Source organism: Schistocerca nitens, chromosome 2 (genome assembly GCF_023898315.1).
Source record: "Schistocerca nitens isolate TAMUIC-IGC-003100 chromosome 2, iqSchNite1.1, whole genome shotgun sequence".
Lineage (NCBI taxonomy): Eukaryota > Metazoa > Arthropoda > Insecta > Orthoptera > Acrididae > Schistocerca > Schistocerca nitens.
In genome coordinates, this window is record NC_064615.1 from 396,258,292 (window position 1) to 396,279,905 (window position 21,614).

The window sequence follows — 21,614 nt, forward strand, 5'->3', positions numbered from 1 at the left end:
TTGGCTGTTGAATGAGAAAATTCAATCCAGCATCTACCGTGCTGCGGCACTCACTAATGCATGAGTTCGGTTATTCACAATGGCTCTGCGTTGCCTTTTGGTGTACATGTTCGCCTTCAGATCCTGGAAAAAATTACTGTTTTTCCTTACATTGACAGAACCAGCCAATCAGAAGATTGATGTTAGTGAATTATTATTCAGTAGCTCTGATGCCAGAGGATAAGAACGTTTAAGTCTTTTACCATTTTCGTTTGTTTAGGAGAATAACGATTTCAGGTGGCTTTCAGTAAACTGTAAAGTCATGTGTAGTGAAAATTTTCCTGTGCCATTTACAACGGACTACAATAAATTTGGGAAAGCCGACTCTTAACACCACGACAACCAGTAACAAAACTGAATAGCTGCGACACAGTCGCATTTATCAAATGTGTTGATCCAGAAGATACATGAATTTCTTTATTAACGGTCTATTCTCACTAAATACGAACCTCAGACCATCGGTTTTACTCTATAATAATTTCCTCAGGTCTGATTATAGACAAATGAAACAACTTGTCACGAATACTGACAAAAAGATTTTGTATCATAGATTGGAAAATAAGAACACTTCGGAGAACTAAATGCCTGACTTTCTATTACATTTTCCCAGCATTATGTTCCGAACTATCAGTTTTCGCCTCATGTCAAAGAAACTATCATGTCATCTATGTGGAGGAGAGAAGTTGAAATGAATTCATGCGTTTCTTCTGATTTTGTGGCTATACACTTTGAATTTGGGAACAATGTGTCGACCACAGTTAGAGAGAATCAGTTTGTGTGTGCTCTACAAATCACAAATTCAAAACGTATTTGTAGTATCCAATATGCATTATAGAAAGAGGCTCCAAAATGTGTAACATCACAGCATAACCGCATGTCTCCTTTCTGTTCACAAAAGTTACAAATATTCATACATTTCAAAAAAAAACAAATTTTGAGATCCCACTTGAACTAGACTCTACGTACAAGTACTGTCGGTACGGTCATGACGATGGGAAGTTAAACTAGTTAAAGAAGCGACTCGTCAAGCATCATCAGATACGACAGTGTTGACAGGTATTCAATTAAAGAGGCGCCGATGATAGCTTACTTTACTTTACTTTACACGTGGCTAAGGCCTTATCGACCATACACCTGCTCTACGAGCCTCTTCCAATTATTTCTATCCAGGGAAATTGTTGTCCAATCAGAGTTGATGCCCATCCTAGCTGCATCTTCCCGGATATTCTCCATCCACCTAATTCGAGGTCTTCCTCTTCTTCTCTTTCCTTCTAATTTCTTAGTGGATGCTATTTTGGGTAGTCTGTTCTCCGGCATCCTTGCTACATGACCAGCCCAGTTCAGTCTTCTCTTCTTTAACATTTCCACAATGGTACTATGTTTGTACAGCTCCCGTAGTTCTTCATTTTTCCTTATCCTCCACTCCATGACATTTTCATCGAAGATTGGTCCAAATATTTTTCTTAGTATTTTTCTTTCAAATATCCACAGTTTTTCTTCATCTTTTTTCCTGAATGTAATAGCTTCACATCCATATAATGCTACTGGTACAATAGTTGACTGATAAAAACGGATTTTGAATTCAGTACTAAGTGATCTCATCCTTAAAATTTTGATACAGCTGTAAAAAGTTCTATTAGCTGCTGCTAGACGGGCGTCGATTTCTATTTCTGCTCTATTGTCTCTGCTAAAAAGACTCCCTAAGTACTTGAAGTGGTCAACTGCCTTGAAAGTGAGACCATTTACGGTCAGTGGCGTATTCTTTTGGAGTTTTTTACTTATGACTAGATATTCTGTCTTTTCTTCATTCACATGAAGTCCAGCTTTCTCAGCTATTTTGTAATAATTTTGCATCATCCTGATTAATTCAGCTTTTGAAGTGCTTATTAAGGCTACATCATCTGCATAAGCAAGTCTAGTAATGTTCTGTCCCTGCAGTTGGATCCCTTGTGGATTAGTTTTGGTGAATTCTCTATCAATCTTTTCTAAGATAATATTAAATAGAATAGGTGAGATGGCATCCCCTTGTCTCAGTCCAGTGTACACCTTAAAATTTTCAGTCTCTCCTGCAGGTGTCTTAACTTTGCATATGGTTTCTTCCAAACACATTTTAACTAATTTGATTAATTTTAATGGTATTTCAAATTCTTTCATGGTGTTTAAGAGTGTCTGTCGGTGTATGCTATCATAGGCCTTCTTGAAGTCTATAAATAGAATATGGATATCTACATTGAATTCCCATGCCTTCTCATTTATTTGTCTCAATGTGAATAAGTGATCCAAAGTGGATCTGTTAGTGCGGAAACCACATTGGTAGTCCCCAATCAGTTCTTCGGTTATGGGAATCAGTCTGTGTAGTATACACATCGACAAAATTTTATACGTGACATCGAGTAGGGCAATTCCTCTGTAGTTATCACAGACAAGGGGATCATTCTTCTTAAAGATGGGGCATATAATTGCAGTTTTCCAATCGGTCGGTATGTTTTCTGTCTCCCAAATTGTTTCAATTAAGGAATGTAGTTCTATTTCCAATTGTGGTCCTCCATTTTTTAAAAGCTCAGCATATACCTGGTCTTCCCCACAGGCCTTGTTGTTCTTTAATTTCTTTATTGTTTGTCTTATTTCATTTACTGATGGTGTGTTGACTTGTATATCAACTGTATCTGGTACTTCAAATGTAAAGTAATATTGTGGATCATTGCAGTTGAGCAGCTGTGTAAAGTATGTCTTCCATGTTTCTTGTATGTCATTCTTGTTTGTAAGTATTTTCCCATTATGGTCCTTTATAAACTGTTCCCTTTTAGTGAATTTTCCCAAGGACTTTTTTATATTCTGGTACATCTGCCTTGCTCTGTGATGCGTGAAATCATCCTCCGCTTCTCTTACCATGTTGTTGTAGTGTTTTCTCTTCTCTTGTCTTAGAGTTCGTTGTGTTTCCTTGCGGATTTTATAGTATCTCTCCTTTAGTGTAATATTGTCCATGTCTTGTAACCATGCCTTCCTCGCATTTTGCCTCTCCAGTACTCTTTCTTGGCACTTTATATTAAACCAGATTTTGTTAGTTCGTTTTCTTTTACCTATAGTTTTGGAAGCTACATCTTGAATACTGTTTCTGAGGTGTCTCCATCTACTTTCCACGTCTTGCTGGTCACTATGTGTCAGTCTAGATTCCGATAGGTTAATTTCTATTTCTTTCCTAAAGTTTTCTTTTATTTTTTCTTCTGCCAGATTTTCTACATCGTACCTTTTAATTTCAACCGTATTTGTACTTTGTTTCTTTTTTAGCTTTATTTTCATTTGAGCTATGATTAACATATGGTCTGTCTCACAATCTGCTCCCCTAAAAGTTCTAACGTCTTTAATACTGTTTTGAAATCGTCTTTGGATGGCGACATGGTCAATCTGGTTCACTACTTTTCCATCTGGTGATATCCATGTCCCTAAATGAATGCGTTTGTGTTGGAATTTTGTGCTGCTTAATGTGAGACCATTTGCCATTGCAAAGTTTATGAGTCGCACACCATTCTCTGAACTTTCATCATGTAAGCTGTAATTCCCAATGGTTGGTTTGTAGATTTCTTCTTTTCCTACTTTGGCATTAAAGTCTCCTAACACTATTGTTACGTTATGTCTACTTATTGAATTATATGTCTGTTCCAGTTGACTATAAAATTCTTCTTTCACGTCATCTTCCTTATCTTCTGTGGGTGCATGAACATTTATAAATGTAATATCAAACCACTGAGCCTGAACTGTAATGTGTGATATTCGGTTATTAATTGATTTGAATTCCTTTATTGTGTCAATTGCTGTTTTATGAATGTAAAAGCCCGTTCCAAATTCATGGCGCTGACCGCAGTCTCCATACATTATTGTCCCGTCTCCTATTTTCATTGATCCCGTTCCCTGCCATCTTATTTCTTGGAGCGCTACCAGTTGTACCTTGTATTTTCCTAGTTCGTTTATTAGTATTTGTGCGCTTCCTGGGCGGTATAGACTTCTGACATTCCACGAACCAAAAGAGAAATCCTTGTAACTTTGCCAATTTCTGTTCCAGTAAATTCTGTCCTGTTTCCGAGGCATACCTTGAGTGTCCTGACCGGCCATTGTTTTACATGAGTGGGTTGGTAGCCCTCTGCACAACCCCCAACCTGGAGGACCAGGAGTCTTGATTTTGGGGTACTCTACCCCTAGGGATTTGCCTTCACCATGGCTTAACGAGTCTTCCCTACCCGTGCTAGTTTTGGTCCACCCCGGGTATTTTATTTCCCCGGTACCCCCCATATCTGGAGAGCATTCCCCAATCCGCCACCCGGGGAGGCGCCCGATGGGGGACTAGCTTACAACTCACAATATCTTTCTTGTCAGTTAGCACAAGTTATACAAGTACGATGGAAGACCGAACATTCTGTTGCTGTCGTAAGACGATATATACCATGCCAGTATGGTCCAAAATGGACAGGTCGAACAGAGCCTGTACACGGGGATTGAAGAGCACCCGACCTCAGTCATTTAGAATTTTCTATATGGGATCATCTCAAAAAATAAGTGTACAGCATTACCGTAGATCCACTTGAAGAATCGGAGCAGCGAATGGTACAGTCTTGTCAAGCTTCAGTCTGGAACCGCGCGACCGCTACGGCCGCAGGTTCGAATCCTGCCTTGGGCATGGATGTGTGTGATGTCCTTAGGTTAGTTAGGTTTAAGTAGTTCTAAGCTCTAGGGGACTGATGACCTCAGATGTTAAGTTCCATAGTGCTCAGAGCCATTTGAACCATTTGTCAAGCTTTACGAGATGATCAGGGGGTGTTTGAAAGAATTCGTAACCCACTGCTGAGACGAGTGTAGTATTCTATCCGAATGCGAGGATAATACGTGCAACAGCTCCTTTAATACGTACGAGTGTGAAGTAAATTGTAGCATGCAACGTGATAAAGTAGTATTGTATTTCTTGTTAAGATATGCCATGGACGAAATTTGAACCCAACTGGATGACGACTTAATCTAATCTCCTATTATTCTACTAAGTAGGACAATATTTTGCAGTGACGTAAGTGGTCGCTCGTAACCACACATTCGAAATTCTGTTGCAGACAGCTCGTTTGTGGATCCGTTGTCACTGGACTGTTTTTGCTTCATTATTGTGCACTTTGATCCATGTGAGTTTTCATTATCAATTATACACCAATCATGAAGGCTGAAGAGTATACAGGAATGTCGTACAAATCCGTATGCTTTACTGACGCCAAGAAGGAAAGAATGCAGATTTTTTGCTGTTGGGATGATGAGATACGAGACTGATGAGGTACAAGAGTTGGTCATCAGAGGAGAAGTTGGTTTCGATACATTTCCCCCGTCTCAGAGTCATACGAGAAATCATCTCTTCCAGTTTCGAGGAGAGACTGAATGTCTCATCCACCGTGTGAAATGTTAGTAAAATGAGGTTTAAGTGACAAGGACAGTTTGAGGGAAAGACCAGCACAGCTGTACACACATCAACAAACGTTTTATATTATCCGTTTGTTTCGCAATTCAAGGAACAGAAAACATGAATTGACTCCTAGGTATGCCTATATATTCATTTACAATGTGTCCAGATCTACATAAAAAAGAGGGAGAGAGAGATAGAGAGAGAAGAGAGAGAGAAACATGTGTGTAACGACAAAATCGTTTGTTTCCCCCGGTTTTTTTTTTCCGCAGCACTACTGAGCAACGCCAGTGCGTGTGAAACGTCCCCTTGCTCGGATGCAGCCTTTAATCCTTCGTGGCATACGACCAATGAGATCATTAAGCCAGCGCTGATACGAGTTGTCCCAGTCTTCAATGGCGATTCCGCGTGAATCACGCAGAGTATGTGGTCGTTGTCGATGTCCAAAAATAGCTAGTTTCAGTCGATATCACACTTGTTCCGTTGGGTTCGTGGCCAGAGAACAAGCAGGCTTCTTCGTCCTGGTGATCTTAGCAAGCTGAAGGAACGTTTTCACAAGAAAAGCACGATGAGCATCAAAAAATGGTCCAAATGGCTCTGAGCACTATGGGACTTAACTACTGAGGTCATCAGTCCCCTAGAACTTAGAACTACTTACACGTAACTAACCTAAGGACATCACACACATCCGTGCCCGTGGCAGGATTCAAACCTGCGACCGTAGCGGTCTCGCGGTTCCAGACTCTAGCGCCTAGAACCACACGGCCACTCCGGCCGGCACGATGAACATCCATCAAGATGAAGTTCTCACCAAAATGTTGGTAATGCGGTCCCACTATTGACTGCAAAATCTCTCTGCTGTACCATACAGCAGTAACATTGCCCTTAACAATTACGAGAAGTGTATGATGGCCACATGTGATATGCCACAACACAACATCACTCTACCACCACCCTGTTGTACCAGTGGGACACAGTGTTCGAGGCGTTGTCTCCTAACACATTGTCTGCGATTGTCAGGGTACAAACACATCCTAGTTTCGAGAGTGAACAGCACACGACGCCAATACGGTGGCGCCCCTTCTGTTTTACTCTTTGCACACGTGTAACAGAGTCAATGGTGCTGTGGTGTATGACGTGGTGCTCGCCATGATGGTCGGGAATGAATATTCGCATCGTGCAATCGTATCCTAACAGTTTGATGCCCTACACACCGTTCTGTATCCTTTCCGAACCTCAAATCCAGTTCTGGAGCACACAGTCCACGGTTCCTGTGTCGTGTATATCGATCAACTTGTGCTCCTGTCGAAATTGGACGCCCTATGCAATGTCGGTCCTCAACAGAACCTATCAGCTGAAACGGATTCCGTGTCCAAATTACATCACTTTGAGTACTTTCAACATTGCAGCCCAGTCAGCAAACGTGATAATCTAATATACAGGGTGTTACAAAAAGGTACGGCCAAACTTTCAGGAAACATTTCTCACACACAAAGAAAGAAAATATGTTATGTGGACATGTGTCCGGAAACGCTTACTTTCCATGTTAGAGCTCAGTTTATTACTTCTCTTCAAATCACATTAATCATGGAATGGAAACACACAGCAACAGAACGTACCATCGTGACTTCAAACACTTTGTTACAGGAAATGTTCAAAATGTCCTCCGTTAGCGAGGATACATGCATCCACCCTCCGTCGCATGGAATCCCTGATGCGCTGATGCAGCCCTGGAAAATGGCGTATTGTATCACAGCCGTCCACAATACGAGCACGAAGAGTCTCTACATTTGGTATCGGGCTTGCGTAGACAAGAGCTTTCAAATGCCCCCATAAATGAAAGTCAAGAGGGTTGAGGTCAGGAGAGCGTGGAGGCCATGGAATTGGTCCGCCTCTACCAATCCATCGGTCACCGAATCTGTTGTTGAGAAGCGTACGAACACTTCGACTGAAATGTGCAGGAGCTCCATCGTGCATGAACCACATGTTGTGTCGTACTTGTAAAGGCACATGTTCTAGCAGCACAGGTAGAGTATCCCGTATGAAACCATGATAACGTGCTCCATTGAGCGTAGGTGGACGAAACTAAAATGAGCTCTAACATGGAAATTATGCGTTTCCGGACACATGTCCACATAACATCTTTTCTTTTTTTGTGTGTGAGGAATGTTTCCTGAAAGTTTGGCCGTACCTTTTTGTAACACCCTGTATAAGAAACTACCCCACTCGAAGTTGATAGTTTCTTATATACTACATCACTTTGACTCCGGTGCACGTGTCGAGCAACATCCCAGGTTGACGAGCCTTCGACAGATAACGTGATGATGTGGACTCGATCATTGGTCGCGGCTGTCTTTCGTGGCATGATGGACGTTCACTCTACTGCTCCGTAGGCGTCTCTAATACGTCCCTATTGGTGATTTTAATTCAACTTAAATACTGTAATCCGTTCGAATGCAGCGTTCTACATATGTACGTTTGCAAACAACATCAGAGATTGAGATTTTCACTCTGCAGCGGAGTGTGCGCTGATATGAAACTTCCTGGCAGATTAAAACTGTGTGCCGGACCGAGACTCGAACTCGGGACCTTTGCCTTTCGCGGGCAAGTGCTCTACCAACAGAGCCACCCAAGCACGACTCACGCCCCGTCCTCACAGCTTTACTTCTGCCAGTACCTTGTCTCCTACCTTCCAAACTTTACAGAAATTACACTCCGCTGCAAAGTGAAAATCTCATTCTGGAAACATCCCACAGGCTGTGGCTAAGCCATGTCTCCGCAATATCCTTTCTTTCAGGAGTGCTAGTTCTGCAAGGTTCGCAGGAGAATTTCTGTAAAGTTTGGAAGGTAGAAGACGAGGTACCGGCAGAAGTAAAGCTGTGAGGACGGGGCGTGAGTCGTGCTTGGGTGGCTCAGTTGGTAGAGCACTTGCCCGCGAAAGGCAAATGTCCCGAGTTCGAGTCTCGGTCCGGCACACAGTTTTAATCTGCCGGGAAGTTTCAACACCAGAGGTGTCCTTCCGTTTGTTACAGTAACAGTCACAATAACAACGCTCCTACACATGTGGGGTTCATGCAATATATCTGTTGATTTGTGTAGCTACTAGGAGAGTATGGGGAGCTACCGTACCTTTCTGTAGATGAGCGAACAGCAAGCGGCCCGCACACGCATGCCGGCGTGGAAGGCGCCCAGCGTGTAGTGGTTGAAGAAGAGCGTGTTGAACGCCGTGCACAGCACGATGGCGCCTGCGTACGCCATGGCGCTCTCCTTGGACATGGTTCGCGGCGGTGTGAAGTACGCCAGCAGGTAACCCAGCATCAGCGGCTGCACCAACCTGCCAAAGAAATCTTCCGTTGCTCCGAACGACAAAAACAAAACAGCGACCTCGTGCTGTATGATAACGAGGAATGAACGGAGGAGAGAAATGGACACTGGAGCTCACTGTCCCGTCGACGATGAAGTCATTAGGAACGGAGCAGAAGCTCTTTCCAAAGTGGTAATCCCAACATAGGAAAATTATAGAAAACCAAAATCTGGAGTGGGTTTGAATCGCCTTACTCCCGAAGGACTGAAGGCTGTATCCGTGAAGCATAAAGGGTGTTGAACAAAAGCGTTAAAAACTTGAACAGGGATAGGAAGAGCCATAAGAAAATTTCTTGCCATAGTTTAAGGTCACGTATTGTCAGTTTCAGGTTAGTGTTATGCTCCAAAATGGCTCTGGGCACTATGAGACTTAACATTTGAGGTCATCAGTCCCCTAGAACTTAGAACTACTTAAACCTAACTAACCTAAGGACAACACACACATCCATGCCCGAGGCAGGATTCGAACCTGCGACCGTAGCGGTCGCGCGGTTCCAGACTGAAGCGCCTAGAGCCGCTCGGCCACATCGGCCGGCGTTATGCTCCAAGTTCGTCCTATATACTTGACAGCTAACTGAGCATGGTCGACTACACTAACTTGAAACTGATACTGCAGAAACCGGAGAAAGAAATATCTCACAGTGTGTGTCAGCTGTCCGTTCAGTCACTTGTCTGTTGACAATTCCACTTGGGAAACCTAACAATTTATGCCTTTATGTCCCTGAAAGCTACTGAGCCCATAGCTTGGCCACTCTTAGCACGGTGGTTCTCCCGTTCAGTCGCTACATTCTGCCAAAAGGATACATTTTACCTTAAGTTTCGAAAAACATTATTAAAATATATTGGTATTAGAATACTAAAATGACCAGTAAATTATTTTTTGAGCTCTCATGTTCATAAGAAAACAGAACAGTGTTTTTTTGGGGGGTTTAGATTAAAGATGGTAACATTGCTATGAGTCTCAGGTACGACAATGACACGTGTAAATGTCAGAATGTTTTGAAAGTTTCACATACGCTAATGCATAGTCTTACGCAGCAAATCACTCGATAATGGCCTAAAGGACAAACCTGTAATGAAGAAAATAAATCAGTGGCGACTGTGATGTCTGTTAGAAAGATTTTATTTCTTTTAAAAGGCACACTATGTTGATTATGATTTTCAAACTTTCTTTACACGTAATTATTTACCTTGCCGAAATTTCGAGAAATCAGTCATAACAAATTCTTTTCTTATTCTAACATCCCGATTTCGAAACGTCCACCTATCTTGTGAGTTGAAAAAGGCTGACAGCACTATCTTTTTCTCTGCATCATATGTTGTCTAATGCGATCGCATTCTTGTAGATTACGTCTTTTTGAAGTGTTCTGGGTGACTACATACAGTCTGAATAGCTTGTAAGAAATAATTGTTACAAAATAATATCGATACGTTGCGCCGTTTCCGAGTTATTAGGCATTGAATTAGCCAATCAGGTCGTTGCACGCGCAAATTTAAGCAGCCTGCCAGAGGCAGTGTCGCCAAACTTCTACTTCGTTTGGTTTCCCCAAACCGAACCAAGGTTGCTTTAGAACACTTAACTTAAATTTACCATTTCTGAAAAAGGAATTTTTAACTGACAATGAGCATTTCAATTATTAACTCACTGCAAGCGCTTAAATTTGTACGCACAACGACCTGACTGTCTAACTTCGATGCTAAATAACTCGGAAACAGCGCAACATATCGGCTTTTTTTCTAAACCGTTACGTTTCGGAACAACATCACTTGCAACACCCTTACAACCGTTACACCGTTTCTGACCACCCTGTGTAAAAACACTTTTTTATGACACTCGAGTGAACATGAAAATGGTTAACTCACACAAGATGCCGTTTAGGATTATGTATATTATTTAAGAAACAGGGGGAGAGTCTGGGCACATTTGGAATAGTTGAGAAACATGCACAGCCATGATAATTGGCTCCTAATAATACCAGGGCCCACTACTTCGCACATATGTGTGATAGTCTCTCCTCACGAACTCTTCGAGAGGTTTTCCGTGTCTCAAGAAGGAAATATTCAACTCTACAAAAACTGAAGAAGGTGATAACTTAGCTACTCTACCATCTCCCTCCAAAATCGGAAACGTTCAGTCCGATTAAGTCCGAACAGCGCCATGGACATGTCGCCCAAGTGATACTGTCAGCTAATAGCACTTTCTCCGTGAGAACTAAAGAGACCTTTGGAAGAAAGGGAAGTAGCTGTATGAATATCAACAGGTCAGATGACAAGTCAGTACATGAAGATGAAAGGGGCGATAGGTAAATGCGAGTCGAATTTGACAAAGCAGTGAAAGACTTAAGTGGAAACAAGACCCCTGCAGTAAACGACATTCCCTTAGAATTACTGAGACCGTAGGGGGAGCCATTGACGACAAAAAAATTGTACATGATGTGCAACATATGACACAGGCGACATACCCGCAGCTTAGGATACGTCATAATGTGACACTTTATAATTAATAATTCCATGTAAGCTGCAAATAGTTCACTTAATTATGATGACAGTTATGTCAGACATGGTCAAGAATTGTCGCTGTCCAAGATTTGACAGCAGTAACATACATGACAACCTGTGTACTGTGAGATCGGACGGATTTCATAGCCTATCGTATTAACGTAGACATGCTAGTAATTGTGTTCTAGATATCCACATGGTTGTTTGCTTTCTAGATGCACATGAAGCTGAACTTCATAAAGAATTTATAATTGACAAACGTGTCATTGATGTAGAAATACATATGCCACTGACGATGAGTTATATTCCAATACGTGTTTGGCTAATAAAAATTTTAAGTGCAGTTCTTGGTGGTTAGAAGATGTCATTTAAATTTGTGAGAAATACCCGTATCATCAATGATAATACAACGGCACAAATTCATGTCCGACAGTAAGGTCGGAGCAACTCGCGTCAGTACCTTCGTCAGGAGACTTGGAGCTCTAGTTACCGTTATTTCTGACATCTGGTCACGTCATCGACAGGTCTGTTTCCCCGACAAATGTGCGACTGTTTAGAACTTGCAGATACTCATTGCACGTAAATGTAAATGAAACTACTGCCGGTCATTCATATATTTTATATTTTTTACATTGTTATTAATTTTTAGCTATTCTGTTAAGAATAAGAGAAAGTATTATGTCTCGTGTACATGAAGTAGCACCTACTACAGTGCTACCTTTGCAGTATCTGCCCTTTGTGCGAAGTATAAATGCTCTTAGGGCTACGTCAAAGGCATTAGGCTGCTACTGGAAAATTATCGTTGATGGCGATTAGTGTTGCTCCTCTTTTTCTTATTTTGCTTCATTGCATCATTATAAGTGATATTGCCACATGACACAGTTTTTTTTTCTTTTCTTTTGTGCACTGAAATATCAATCTATAGCTGTGGAACCAAAACAGATTTAAAAATTGCGACCAGCCGACAACCATGAAAAGTACGAGTCACACAAATCACCACTGACAATCCTTTCACGATAACAGCGGAAAGCGTTTGGCACAGTATTAAGGATATTTATTGGGTGACGACTGCTATAAAGATAACACCATCTCACCATTAGTAACGAAAGAGTCGAGAGAACAAGTAGTTCATTCAGCTTTCAGACTACAACTACAAATAAATTGAACACCATCTTAATTATACTGCTTTGTACATGATGAGTTCATTGCTTCCTTGCTTTGATCTCATTTGCTTATTTCTCTCTGGTCACTTATTTGGTCAATGTAGTTTATTTGAACGATGATAAACAGTTTACTTTCCAATCAAACTCGCCTTATGCTCTCAGCGTTTATCGAGAAATCCGGTTCCCCTTTTACCCTTGTTTATGTGCGGAGAAGGCTGACAGAAAGAAGCATATGGGAGGAAAGTCCACTACACTCGGAATATCGAAAGAAAACGATAGCTAGACTCGTGACTGGCACTTCTCGGAGGGAAGATTACATCGTAACAGCAAGTCAACACCGACGTGAGTAGAGCTGCTGTTTTGCCTCTCGGTTGGATATGGAGGCGAGCATAATAGGTCGTGGTTTATTGAAGGAAATATCCCGGCAAATGATATTTTCCTTATCGGGTAGCACACTAACCCAGACGTTTCTAAATGACAAAATTGTTGTCATTTGATCATACTTATGGTTATTATGTCTATTATTACAATTCATGATTTGGAGCCATTTTGAAGAGCAGTCCCACAACACATATCAAACATGGCCCGCATGTATATGTAGATTTGTGCGTGACATTTTTGACATGTGCTAAGGGATGATGTGTTCCACATGAAAACAGCGCCGACGCCGAAATTTCAATAGTGGACTCAAGGAGCATAATTACCGTCAAAATACGAAAATGTGGTCTTTAGATCCCGGGAATCGTTTCAAGTAGTTTAGGAAAAGCGCAGTCGTCATTCCAGTCGGATCACGTCCTGCAAACACGTAACATTGTTTCTTATTACTTCTTCCCAATCCACGAAGCATATCTTCCGAGGATGTGCACAGTCACCAGTCAAAACCATTGCCATTTCAATGAAATCAAGTTATCTACATCATTTAAGCACTTGTTCAATAACTCTGGGGACCGGTCATCACAAACCCTAAACATATCATTACCCAGAAGGCCGCTCACTTTTAATCCTACTTCCCTTCCTGCATTTCGCGAAACTTCTGCACATCGGATCGTAGTCTCTCATTGGTGTGTTCCGACCTAGTTCTGTTCTTCATGACAGGCTGAAGTTCGTTGTGAACTGCAGCAGGCGTGATTACACTAGGTGAAATCATTTCTCAGGCGGCTCGATAGGCTGTGTGTTGTTCAGGCAGCTATAACGATACTTGAAAACAATTTCTGTTTCTTGAATAACAGTGAATTGTTGGGCAAGATGTTCTCGTTACATTACTAACGCTGCCAAAACCGCATCGCCCTCAATCCTCTGATGAAGACGTGAGAAGTATGATTGAATTATGTATCTTCCTGTGTTGTAATTAATGAACTGTTGTTTTCGCAGTTTCCGATAGGATAGTACTTCCAAGCTGATTCGAGGAACCGCCATAGCTAACTTTACAGGGGTCTACCGGGACTGCTCGAAATTCTTTGATTTTCTCACCGTTTATGTTCCTTTTCTATGTCAATGTAGTAGGCGTTCTTTGTTCTTATGTAGTCGATCGAATAGTTCGTGCAGGTCTAGGTAGAACAGCTCTGTTGCGAGTATTCTCATCCACATATCTGCATTACATACATACTCTGCAAACCGCAGTGCATGGCAGAGGGACCTTAGCATTATACCAGATGATAGGTTTTCTTCCCGTCCTAGTCACGAATAGAGCGCTGGAGAATGACTGCTTAAATGACTCTGCGCGCCGTAATTAGTCTTATCTTTTCATCACGATCCTTAGAGGACCGATATGTGGGGACGAAGAAAATCTCTTGATTCTTCACTTTACATTCATCCTTGAAATTTTGTAAGTAGGCTGTCCTCGATGGTCTCGCTGTTACAGCCATTTCCGTTACTCTTTCTCATGAGTCGAATGAAACTGTGACTGTCCGTGCCGCACTTCTTTCTATTCGTTCAATAGTCAGTATTCTAGGACGGGACGCATAAGTGATCTTTATAAGCAGTCTACATTGTAGAATGACTGCATTTTCCCAATATGCTGTGAATGAATCGAAGACTCCGTCTATAGCAATAAAGTGAAGCGTCATTTACTTTACAGTTATTGTATGTCATTCAAGGCTGTGATCTTTCTCTTTAAACAGTCAGCTCTACAAATTTTTGTATCTGGTCACAATGTGCATCGATAAAAGTAGACTACGTTGTGGCATATCTTCCGTGTAAACGAAATAACCAAACTCGTACAAAACTGTCATCCGAAGAACGTAGTCAGCCACGAAAAGTAGAAATTGTTTCTCAATTCGTGCGCTCTAAAATTTTCCCAGTGAAATAAGAATGCTTTGCTTTACGTGTAACTCTTAAGTATGGACGACTGTGATGTCTGGGTGTAAATTATAATGATTTGTTCCTGAATTTTATGATGGAACAGAGGGAACTCGAAACACGGTATGTGCATGTGACCTGCTAGTCTCTAATATCGCAACTGGCGTTGTGGAGCTTAACGTCCCATATCAACAGTGCCACATGACTTCACGTCGCAAGACGCTATGAAGAGGATTGGTAGTTTAACCACTTTGACTCCATCTGTCCCGGGTTCACTACTTATACTTTGAGTAACAATCATCAGCAATGGCGGTCGAGGACTTCCGGCATAAGAAGTCACCCTCTTTCTCTCTTGTTAAAGGGGGCAGAGGAGCGGACAGAAGCCCAGGGTACTCTCTTGCTCTGCGATGGGAAACTGTCCCTGAGGGAGGAACAATCAGCAGTGATCAACGGCATGAGGATGCAGAAGGCAATGGAAACCGTTACTTTAAGGACACATAAAGCGTGTACACAGGACGTGTGGCCTGTAATTGAAAAGTGAAAAATGTCATGATGATCTCTCCATTGCCGGCCGGTGTGGCCGAGCGGTTCTAGTCGCTTCAGTCTGGAACCGCGCGACCACTACGGTCGCAGGTTCGAATCCTGCCTCGGGCATGGATGTGTGTGATGTCCTTAGGTTAGGTTAGGTTTAAGTAGTTCTCAGATGTTAAGTCCCATAGTGCTCAGAACCATCTCTCCATTGGAAAAAAGAGTCCCGGCTAGTACCCCATTCAGATCTCTGGTAGGGGACTCCCAAGTGGGAGGTGCCCATGAGGAAAAGACTGAAGAAACCAACGGTAGGATAACGTACTGTAAGGCAGGGCGTCAAGTATCAAAAGTCTGAACGTGATAAGGAAGCTAGAAAATCTGAAAAGGGCGCCAGTGAAGTGAAATGGAAAGAAGACAAGGATTTCTGTTGAGATGAGTATATGGTAATATCAACAGCAACTGAAAATGGTATAACGGAAGTAACATTCGGTATGAATAGGAAGGCGGGGCACATAGTGGGTTATTGTGGAAAGTTCAGTAATAGAGTTGTTCTCATCAGAATCGACAGCAAACCAACACCAACAACAGTAATTCAGATATACATGCCGACGTCGCAAGCAGAAGATGAAGAGATGGAGAAAGTATATCAGGATATTGAACAAGTAATTCAGTATATAGAGATATGGACAGTGCCTTGAAAGGAGGATATAAGATGAACATCAACAAAAGCAAAACGAGGATAATGGAATGTAGTCGAATTAAGTCGGGTGATGCTGAGGGAATTAGACTAGGAAATGAGGCACTTAAAGCAGTAGATGAGTTTTGCTATTTGAGGAGCAAGATAACTGATGATGGTCGAAATAGAGAGGATGTAAAATGTAGACTGGTAATGGCAATAAAAGCGTTTTTGAAGAAGAGAAATTTGTTAACATCGAGTAAAGATTTAAGTGTCAGGAAGTCTTTTCTAAATGTATTTGTACGGAGTGTAGCCATGTATGGATGTGAAACGTGGAAAATACATAGTTTAGACAAAAAGAGAATAGAAACTTTAGAAATGTGGTGCTACAGAAGAATGCTGAAGATACGATGGTTAGATCACGTAACTAATGGGGAGGTACTGAATAGAATTGGGGAGAATAGGAATTTGTGGCACAACTTGACTAGAAGAAGGAATCGATTGGTAACACATGTTCTGAGGCATCAAGGGATCACCAGTTTAGTATTGGAGGGCAGCGTGGAGGGTAAAAATCGTAGAGGGAGACCAAGAGATCAATACACTAAGCAGATTCAGAAGTGTGGTAGGGTGCAGTAGTTACTTGGAGATGAAGAAGCTTGCACAGGATAGAGTAGCATGGAGAGCTACATGAAACCAGTCTCTGGACTGAAGAGCACAACAACAACAGAGATATGAAAATCAAATACTCATGGGGGATTGGAATGTGGTATTATTGGAGTAGTAAGAATAAGGAAGGACTAATCGAGTTTCGTAATAAATTTCATTTAGTAATAGCGAATACTCTATTCAAGACTCGCAAGAAGAGCAAGAAAAGGCCGGGATATACGGGAAGATTGTGGTTAATTACATCACGGTGAGGCACAGATTCCGAAATCAGATATTAGATTGTACGTCGTACCCAATACAATACACTTCCTGTGTCAGAAAAGCTCCAGGACAGTTTTTTTTTTTAATAGAAAGTTGTACTTACCAAGTAATGATCTTCAACTATGATGCTTGTGATTTGTCACAGCCCGCTGGAAGTCTGCAATATCCTGATGAAGCTTTCGTTTCAATCGACTTTTCACTCCCGGAAAGAAGACCATATCGCAACGCGAGATGTCGGGCGTATATGGCGGATGTTGGATGGCAATAACAGAATGTCTGGCCACATACTCGGTAACAGATAATTTTCCTATTTCCTCTTCCTGTTCGGCTGCTAGTGTTTGAGGGACGAGTTTTACATTAAGTTTCCGCTTCCCTAAGTCTTAGCGTAAAATCTTGTGACACATGTCACGATTCAAATTAAGTTCTTCTGATTTTGCACGCGTAGTTACACGACGGTTTTCATGCAATAACTGTCTTACACGCTCCAGGCTTGCATCGGAATACCAGCTCTGGGATCATCTTGCACTGAATCTCTGTCTTCACAAAACCTTTTGTGCCACTCGAAAACGCGACTTTTGAAAGTGCCTCGCCTGCATATGCTTGCTTAATGGCTGACCACGTTTCGCTAGGGGTTTTCCCGAGATTAATGTTCACTCTTTGCTCACAGTCAGCATACAATGTGTCACCATAACTACTGCGCCAAGAACGCATACGGTGTGTTGCTAGCGCAGGCCTGCCGCCTAGTGAGTTAGAACAGAAACATGACCAAGGCAATTTCAAGAAGGCACACACGCCAGGTAGTATAAAAACAACATTTATTCATTTTAATATTGCAAACTGAGAAAAAACTGTCCTGGGACTATTCTGACATAGGGAATAGTAACGATGAAGAGTAGGCTATAGTTTAGGAGATTAATCAGTAAGAATCAATGGACAAAGAAGTGGGATACGGAAATACTAAGGAATGGAGAGATACGCTTGAAGTTCTCTGAGGCTATAGGTGCTGCGATAATGAATAGCCCAATAGGCAGTTCAGTTGAAGAGGAATAGACATCTCTAAAAAGGGCAGTCACAGAAGCCGGCAAGAAAAACATAGAAATAAGGAGGATGACGTAGGAATTCGTAAATAACAGAAGAAATACTTCAGGAAGAAGGGAGTACAAAAATGGCTGCTTGAAAGATGTGACGAAATCCTAAATGAAATTATTGTCAGGAGGCCTGCCTCAGCATACAGGAAAATCAAAACAGTGAAGTTAAAAGCAAGAGTGCAATGGGAATTCCACTTTTAGACGCAGAGGAGAGAGTTGATAAGTGGAAAGAGAACACTGAAGGCCTCTATGAGGGGAGGATTTGGTTGACGACATGGTAGAAGAAGAGACGGGTGTCGACAAGGAAGAGACAGGGGATCCAGTGTTAGAATCAGAATTTAAAAGAGGTTTGCATGATTTAAGACCATATAAGGCAGAATGGATAGATAACATTCAATCGGAATTTCTAAAATCGCTTGGGTAAGTCGCAACAAAGTGACTATTCACGTTGGTGTGTAGAATGTGTGAGACTGGAAATATATCATCAGACTTTCGGAAAACAGTCATCATCACAATTCTGAAAATAGTAAGAGCTGACAAGTGCAGGAATTATCGCACAATAGGCTTAACAGCTCACGCATCCAAGTTGCTTACAGGAATAATATACAGAAGAATGGAAAAGAAAATTTGGGATATGTTAGATGACGAGCAATTTGGATTTAGGAAAGGTAAAGGCACCAAGGAGGCAATTCTAATGCTGCAGTTCACAACGGAAGCAAGACTGAAGTAAAATCAAGACACGTTCATAGGATTTGTCGACCTACGAAAACCGTTCGACAGTGTAGAATGGTGTAATACGTTCGAAATTCCGAAAAAAATTGGAGCAACTACGGGGAAAGACGGGTAATATTCAATATGTATAAGAACCAAGCGGGAAAAATAGGAGTGGAAGACTACGAATGAAGTGCATGGATTGAAAAGGGTGTAAGGCAGGGATGTAGCCTTTCGCCCCTGCCGTTCAATCTATACATCGAAGTAGCAATGATAGAAATGAAAGAAGGGTTCAAGAGCGGAACTAAAATTAAAGGCGAGAGGAGATCAATGACAAGATCCGCCAATGACATTGCTTTCTTCGGTGAAAGTGAAGAAGAATTACAAGATGTGTTGAACGGAATGAACAGTCTAATGAGTACAGCGTAGGGATTGAGAGTCAATCGAAGGAAGACGAAAGTAATGAGAAGTAGCAGAAACGAGAACAGTGAGAAATTTAACATGAGAATTGCTGATGGTAGCAAAATAATCTAGGACGGACGGAGTAAAGAGGGATAAAAAGCGAACTAGCACTGGCAAAAATAACATTTCTGGCCAAGAGACGTCTACTAGTATCAAAAATAGGTCTTACTTGACGATGAAATTTCTGAGAACGTACGTATGGAGCACAACGTTGTATGGCAGTGAGACATGAACGATGGGAAAACCGGAACAGAAGAGACTCTAAGCATTTGAGATGTGATGCCACAGAATAATGTAGAAAAATAGGTGGACTGATAAGGTAAGGAATGAGGAGGTGCTCCTAAAATCTGCAAGGAAAATAATACAGGGAAATACTGATAAGAAAAAGGGACAGGATGATATGACATGTGTTAAGACATCAGGGAATGACGTCCATGGTTCTAGAGGGAGGTGTAGAAGGTAAAAATTGTAGAGGAAAGCAGAGATGGAATACATCCAGCAAATAACTGAGGACATAGGTTGCAAGTGCTCCTCTAAGATGAAAAGGTTCGCACAGGAGACGAATTCGTGGCGGGCCGCATCAAACCAGTTTGAAGACTGGTGACTGGAAAACGCACGCCACTGATGAACAATGTGTTGATCAGCAGCTGTACGCCTCTATCTTCTAGCCTTGACCGGTGTAACGACTTCAGTTACAATGGCAAGTTTCTGCAGAAGTACGTGGTGTGGCCACTGCAACAGTGACCTACGTATTTTGTGTAGGTAGCACACAGAAATAATAGCGTTGCACTTGTTATAGCAACCAAATATTTGCGCAAGGGACACAGCGAGCAAAAGAGAGAGAGAGAGCTACTCTTGCCAGTGATGATGATCTCACATGCATGAGACTCAGGGTGGGCCCGGAATGACGGATGGACGGCTGGCGTTACACGCTTCAAATGGTCCGAAGCGATGGGTCAAGTGACACAAAGCTGGCGCACATCGGTTTTTTGCGAGCTCTCCGAAGCCAGCTGCGCCTTTGTCTGCCTAAGGCAGACTGTCGGCGTACTTTGTTACATTCGAGTTTGCATTTGTCGGGAATGCAAGTTTATTTCGGTGCAGCGTGCTGTGCCGCAGGAGTGCCGATATTATCATCTTCCGTATTTTATCTGTATGGAGCATGTACAGAATAAGTGAAACATCTAAAACACGTGTAAACGTAATTAGAATGAAACTTTCATCAACTAGTGAAGTGTTCGTTTCTTGAAATTGTGAGTCCAGACGTGAGGCATACGCGGACGGTTCTGCTGGTAGAGTGTTGTCTGTGAAAAGCGAAACTCCAATAAGGTGTTGCTGTTTGTGAAGAAGCACGGCACCTGTGGCTAGTTGTATTTCGAACGTGAACTTAAGAGGGCAGGCCGTGCAGCTCACTGGTCGGTTGACATGTTTCAGTTTCAATCCGCCAGGGTGACTCTTGCTTCATTCCTTTGCTGCATCTACTCATTTGTCCAGTTGTCCTCTTAAGGGTAGCCACACGAAGCTGCCGTAAGTAGGAAAATCGAACGCGATTGATGGGAACAGAAGCAGGACATCGATATTATCAATCACTGGCATCCGCGAGAGAGAAGACAGTAACAACTCTTTGCAGTACCGCGTTGCCTACATTCTTTTCTCCACTGAGTTCATGCCCTGTCTCCTGTCACGTCATTTTTACGTAAACCCCACCGCACAACAATCATGCTGTGGAATATTATTTTGTAATGAAGGAGACGCGATGACGCTTCTCATTCGGGAGTCGACTTCTTCGAGGCAAAGTTTCACACCTAATGTACATCTGCTCTTTCCCACTTTTAACAAATTGTGCCACTTTTGATGCCTATGTGAAGGAACCCGAGGTGGTGAAAAGTGAGTAATACATTTTTATTAATAAATTCCTGAATTTGAGTAGGCTTAGGAGGGCTACAACATAGTTTTTATATATAAGATGGTATCTGTTCCTTCGGACATGTCCGGAAGAACAGATACCATCTTCATATATATAGTTAAGGCACAAATAGTGCATCTGCACAGGGAATCGGCAAAAAGCCGCGAGTAATGAGTATAATGGGCAGGGGCACTATGAATATAGTGTGTGACACTAAGTTGGGACTGTGGGTCCCACGGGAGGCGTGCCAGAGATAATTCCCTGCAGTCGGACTATCCTCTGTGTCCTCGGTGGCTCATATTAGCCGTCACTGTAGCTCAGCGTGTTTGGTCAGAGGGCTGCTCGCCCTCTGTAATAAAAAACTGAATAAAGGAATCAACGATCAACTTGAACGGATGTCTTGTGACGTCTGCCCAGACCAAACGCAACGAACAATACCGAACAAAAGGGGAAAAAAAGATGGATAGAGCGTCTGCCACGTAAGAAGGAGATCCCGGGGTCGAGTCCCAATCGGGGCACACATTTT

General features: G+C 42.1%; 1 protein-coding gene across 1 annotated transcript in view; it reads right to left on the reverse strand.

Moving 5' to 3' along the window:
- The window catches only part of LOC126236243 (ATP-binding cassette sub-family C member 4-like), a 294,541-nt gene that overhangs the window by 101,840 nt on the left and 171,087 nt on the right, over positions 1–21,614 (reverse strand). The window contains exon 4 of the mRNA XM_049945386.1: positions 8,600–8,804. Within this exon, the coding sequence (XP_049801343.1) occupies positions 8,600–8,804 (205 nt within the window). The remainder of the gene's footprint in view (positions 1–8,599; positions 8,805–21,614) is intronic.